At 39.2% G+C, this 6,333-nt stretch overlaps 1 protein-coding gene across 3 annotated transcripts in view; it reads left to right on the forward strand.

Annotated features, from left to right (window-relative positions):
- Nucleotides 1-6,333, forward strand: part of CCBL2 (cysteine conjugate-beta lyase 2) — a 63,470-nt gene that overhangs the window by 20,901 nt on the left and 36,236 nt on the right. For all 3 annotated transcript variants that reach the window (XM_011982073.1, XM_011982075.1, XM_011982074.1), the window contains 2 exons: nt 2,844-2,902; nt 3,492-3,636. In XM_011982073.1, the coding sequence (XP_011837463.1) occupies nt 2,844-2,902; nt 3,492-3,636 (204 nt within the window). The remainder of the gene's footprint in view (nt 1-2,843; nt 2,903-3,491; nt 3,637-6,333) is intronic.

Genomic DNA, 6,333 nt, shown 5'->3' on the forward strand with positions numbered 1-6,333 from the left:
ACTTTCAGTAAAGCCAATTACCATCCATAATATGGGTGAGCCTCATTCAGTGGAAGACCTTAAGAGGAAAAGACTGAGGTCCTCAAGGAAGAGGGAGTTCTTCTGACTCCAGTTACAGCATCAGTTCTTCCCTGAGTCTCCAACTTGCTCTGCAGATTTCAGATTTGCCAGCCCTCACAAACACATAAGCAAATTCCTTAAAATAAATGTATGTATAGCTCACATTTATTTCAATGTTTCATATTAGAAGTGTTTCAGTCTTTATTTAGAAGTATAGCAATGTTTTTGTGACCAGAAATATGCTGTAGAAACTGAACTCTTATTTATCTCAATTAGCCTATGGTAAAATTGGTCATGCTGTGTATCATTTTGCTTAAAGTTGCAGTTTCCAAGAACCTATATGACACTTTTAAGTGATGACTTGCTGTACTGCATTTAATGGAAGCACATAGGAGAAGCACCTGACCCTGACTCGTGGAACCAAAGAAGGCTTTCAGGAGAGAATGCAGTCAAATTTGAGAACTGCACGTGGCAGGTGGAATACGAGTTAGCCAAGTGCAAGGAAGGGTGGTGGGGACCAGGAATTGGACTGAGTAGAGAACATACATTCTCAACAAGGGCATGACCTACCCCAGGAGAAGAAAATGGATGCTTGGCAGACAAGATAAATCTTAGCTATCACACCGTTTTGTCACCATCCAAAGCTCAATCCTACCTGACAAAATTGCATTCCTCTTAATATTTAATTGAGGGGAGGGAAGATGACTAGGAAAAAAATTCTAAGAAAGTCTCCTTAGGTGGGCAATGATTAAAGAAAAAAAAAAAAAAACATTGAGAAACGTTGGTATAGAAAGAGCATTTGGGCATAGCAAAGATCACACATGAAACTACTGAAATGAGAGAGAACATGGACTATTTGAAAAATTAGAATGGGTGTGGCATAGAATTGGGAGGGAAGAGGAAGCAGGAGGAACAATGAGAGAAGAGGCCGGTCTAGAAACAAATTTTAAAGAAAATTAAACCTGAAAGTGCATTTCAACCTCAATTACCTAAATAATTTTAAATAAAGTTGGACTTTGCATCTAAATTATCTACAGCACATCATCCTCACTTTTTTATGTATAAATCATCCTCTGTGTTTGTGGTCTCTACTGAATGAATTAAGCTTTAAACATTGTTTTAGAGACAGAAAAGAGCATTTGTTAAGATATATGTTTCTATCTATCATGCTAGAACTTGGTAGTTGTACAACTGTTGTCTCTGGAATGGCATCAGGTTCAAGTGGGTAATTATAATGCTATTCGAGCAAGCGTTTTAACTTCTAGAGAATTTTCATGTGATTTACTTCACTGGAGTTTCAAAGACTAAAAATATGAGACTAAAAAAGGTATTTTTCTTGGTCCCATTATTTAGAATAGAAAGAGAACAATGGTCTATTTAATAACCATGATCGTTATCTTCTTCCCAGATTGAATTAAAATTACATTAATATTCTATTAGAAAATTCTTTGCAAAAATGCTGTCAATCATTTTTTTATTTCTACCAGCTTGTTAACAATGAACTCAAAGCTAATTCAATACTTTTGAGAGATAGTATAAAACTCAATTTTAGAATCTAAAGAACTAAAAAATTGTATGCTATGTGATAATTTTAATTCCTATTTTTCTACCACAACCTTAGCTTGCTTGGTATAAGTAAGCTTATCCTAAATTTATAATATACTTTTAAGAGGCAGCATTCTAGTAATAATTTTAGAAGGTCTTATTATATAAAAGACAGTATAAAATTATATAATAGTTCTGAGTATGGATTCTGGAGTCAGACTGTCTGGGTTCAGATCCTGAGTTGAACTTTCTTGGGTTTAAATATTACTGGCTTTCATAAACTTGAGCAGATGTGAAAAGCTGTGTGATGTTAACCTCTCTGTACCTCTGTACCTCATAGTTTGAACTATGTAATACAACTACTACATATTTTTTAAATATATGTTAATAATGAGGTAATTATGTAAAGCACTTAGAACAGTACCTAGTACATACTCAGTACTCAATAATGTTAGCAATAATTACGGAACCCCTTAGTGAGCAGCTTTAAAACCATTTGTTGAGTCTTTCCTATATGTCATACAAGGAACTTACTTGTGAAACTCTTAGTACATCTTACCTAAAATGATCTTCAGAGCATGGCTGAAGATATTTTTTTGAACTGACTTTTAAAATATTATTATTGTTCTCTTTACTACATTACAAGCCTTCAAACTGATTAGCTTTCTAGGGTAGGATGATACTTTTTGTCCTTAGGTGAGAAGATGAACATCTAAATTTCATTTTTAAAAAAGCATTCCTTCCAGCCAAGCATGGTAGCTCACACCTGTAATCCCAAACTTTGAGAGGCCAAGGTAGGAGGATCACTTGAGGCCAGGAATTTGAGGCCAACCTGGGCAACACCACAAGACCCTGTCTCTATAAAAAATACAAACAAACAACAACAAAAACAAAATAGTTTGACACAGTGGGATATGCCTATAGTCCCAGCTACTCAGGAGACTGAGACAGGAGGATTGCTTGAGCCTGGGCAGTTGAAGTTGCAGTGAGCCAGGATCACACCACTGCATTCCAACCTGGGCAACCATGTCTGAGAAAAAAAAAAAAAAGGCATTCCTTCAGTAGTAGGTGGGAGATGAATTCCTCTTCAGAATTTTGTGTTGGAATCTAAGATTTATCTTTATGGAACTACTATTTACATGGGAACAGTAGGGGAAAGGAAGAAAAGTGACCCATGATTTACTGGCATTTTAAAATTTTGACCAAGGCAATTCCTTTTCAATATTTATGTATTTCAGAAAATGTCATTGAAATTCACAAATGCAAAACGGATTGAAGGACTTGATGGTAATATGTGGTGAGTATCTTAAAATAAATAATAATAATTTAGTGAGGTTTTCCTACATATTTGCACATCTTTAGGTGGGAGTTTTTTTGCCCCATCTATAAATAAAGGTCCTCATTTAATTCATCCATTAAATGAAAATGGAAGGAAGTTAGCAATCCATATACTGAATTGTTCATTTGGCACATGTGCCATGCCCTGTGCTGGACACTGGACATACGGCATAGAAAAGGACAATGCTAATGCCCTCATGGAACTTACCTTCCAATCCAGGAACTTTTCTTATTAGTTCTGTTCTCTAATAGTTGATGAAAGAACTTAGCAGCAGCTGGAATTGTTGAGAAAATATATATATATGGTTAAAATATGGGTAGCGTGAAACTGAGGTTTGTAAGGGACATTGGATTCATAAATTCAGCCATCATTCTATTTGGTAAACTGATTTTGTGGGTGGTAAATTTTTGTTGGAAACTCATTTTTTAAAACCTATAGGACTAAACTAGGGTCTTATTTGTCAGTTTTGTGATAAGACTATAAAATGTAAAAGAGCAAACTTTATAATTGTAGAACTTATTAATGTTAGTATTTTTTTCAATCTTAGGATTGAATTTACCAAATTGGCTGCAGACCCTTCTGTTGTGAATCTTGGCCAAGGCTTTCCAGATATATCCCCTCCTACATATGTAAAAGAAGAATTATCAAAGATTTCAGCAATCGATAGCCTGAATCAGTATACACGAGGCTTTGTAAGTATATCAAGACCATATGGGGCGTGAGCTTTTATTTTATATTAGGGTGTGTGTGTGTGTGTGTGTGTGTGCGCGCGCGCGTGTGCACTTCTGTCATTCATATGTAAGTGACTTTCTGGGACCAGCTGTCCCATCCTAGCAACACAGAAACTTCTGCCCTTGCCCTATGTCCTGGGATGAGCCTTCCTCTACTTCCAGCCCTTCTACACTTTTCTTTTGGCCCTTACTTTACAGTTGCTCCAAGATAGGATCCTATGGCAACAAGATAAGGAACAATATTCTCTTGAGATATGTCTTTTCTATCTCATCAACATTTATGCAGCCTCAGCACTGACCCTTTATTTAATATACTCTATACCCAACTAGTTACCTTTTTCCTCCCTGTCCCAGCTCACTCCCATCCTTCTGTAATGAAATGCCTAGGATAGCCAAAGATTTTCTAAATCAGATGTACCTTTGAACTGTAGACTTATATCTGTTGTGCCAAGAGCCATGCAGTTATCATATGTCTGACCACTTGTCTTTTCCTTTCATGATATTGTGGGAAATGGGGAGGGGAATGGTATAGGAGGAAGCCTTTTTGGCTTTTATAGTGGTCTAACTATAAAAATCTATAGAAGGATTTTGCTTTGGGAATAGCACAGGGAAAAGCAGTGAAACTTACCTGTGTCACAGGGTTTGACACTGGTGAGAATCCTTGCTCTTCATAGACTCTCAATCCCTGGCCCACCCTACAGACCTCCATCTCAGACCTACTCAACATAACTCACTCCCCAGTCTATACAAATCCATAATGAAAGGCTAGAAATAAACCAACAATAGAGAAAATTAATGAAACCAAAAGCTGGTTCTTTGAAAAGAACAGTAAGTAAAAGTTTTACCTAGATTGACCAATAAAAAAGAGAAAACTCAAACTACCATATGAAGAATGAAAGAAGGAATATAATTACTGATCATGCAGACATGAAAGCAATAATAGGATAATATTAGGTATAATTTTATGTTAATACATTGACAACTTGGATGAAATGAACAGGTTATTTAAAAGATACAGGAGGGGTGCAAGCAAGATGGCCAAATAGGAACAGCTCCAGCCTCCAGCTCCCAGCGCCAGCGACACAGAAGACGGGCGATTTCTGCATTTTCAACTGAGGTACCGGGTTCGTCTCACTGGGGAGTGCCAGATAATTGGTGCTGGTCAGCTTGTGCAGCCCGACCAGCGAGAGCTGAAGCAGGGCAAGGCATCACCTCACCTGGGAAGCGCAAGGCGGAAGGGAATCCCTTTAGAAACTGAGACACACAACACCTGGAAAATTGGGTAACTCCCACCCTAATACTGCACTTTACCAAGGGTCTTAGCAAATAGCACACCAGGAGATTATATCCCACACTTGGCCAGGAGGGTCCCATGCCCACGGAGCCTCTCTCACTGCTAGCACAGCAGTCTGAGATCTAACTGCAAGGCAGCAGCGAGGCTGAGGGAGGGGTGCCCGCCATTGCTGAGACTTAAGTAGGTAAACAAAGCCTCCGGGAAGCTCGAACTGGGTGGAGCCCACCGCAGCTCAAGGAGGCCTGCCTGTCTCTGTAGACTCCACCTCTGGGGACAGGGCATAGCAGGAAAAAAAAAAAAGGCAGCAGAAACCTCTGCAGATGTTAATAACCCTGTCTGACAGCTTTGAAGAGAGCAGTGGATCTCCCAGCATGGAGGCTGAGATCTGAGAACAGTCTGCCTGCCCAAGTGGGTCCCTGACCCCTGAGTAGCCTAACTGGGGGACATCCCCCACTAGGTGCAGACTGACACCTCACACAGCGGGGTACACCCCTGAGACGAAGCTTCCAGAGCAAGAATCAGACAGCAACACTCGCTGTACAGCAGTATTCTATCTTCTGCAGCCTCCGCTACTGATAACCAGGCAAACAGAGTCTGGAGTGGACCTCAAGCAATCTCCAACAGACCTAGAGCTGAGGGTCCTGACTGTTAGAAGGAAAACTAACAAACAGAAAGGACACCCACACCAAAACCCCATCAGTACGTCACCAGCATCAAAGAAAGACCAAAGGCAGATAAAACCACAAAGATGGGGAAAAACCAGGGCAGAAAAGCTGGAAATTCAAAAAATTCAAAAAATCAGAGCACATCTGCCCCTCCAAAGGAACGCTACTCATCGCTAGCAACAGATCAAAGCTGGATGGAGAATGACTTTGACGAGTTGAGAGAAGAAGGCTTCAGTCCATCAAACTTCTCAGAGCTAAAGGAGGAACTACATACCCAGTGCAAAGAAACTAAAAATCTTGAAAAAAGAATGGAAGAATGGATAACTTGAATAGTCAATGCAGAGAAGGCCGTAAATGAACTGACAGAGATAAAAACCATGACACGAGAAATACGTGACAAATGCACAAGCTTCAGTAACCAACTCGATCAACTGGAAGAAAGAGTATCAATGATTAAAGATCAAATGAATCAAATGAAGCGAGAAGAGAAGTCTAGAGAAAAAAAAGGAAAAAGAAATCAGCAAAGCATCCAAGAAATATGGGATTATGTGAAAAGACCAAATCTACGTCTGATTGGTGTGCCTGAAAGTGATGGGGAAAATGGAACCAAGTGCAAAACACTCTGCAGGATATCATCCAAGAGAACTTCCCCAACCTAGTAAGGCAGGACAACATTCAAATTCAGGAAATACAAAGAAC

This window comes from Mandrillus leucophaeus, unplaced genomic scaffold, assembly GCF_000951045.1.
Source record: "Mandrillus leucophaeus isolate KB7577 unplaced genomic scaffold, Mleu.le_1.0 Scaffold235, whole genome shotgun sequence".
NCBI lineage: Eukaryota > Metazoa > Chordata > Mammalia > Primates > Cercopithecidae > Mandrillus > Mandrillus leucophaeus.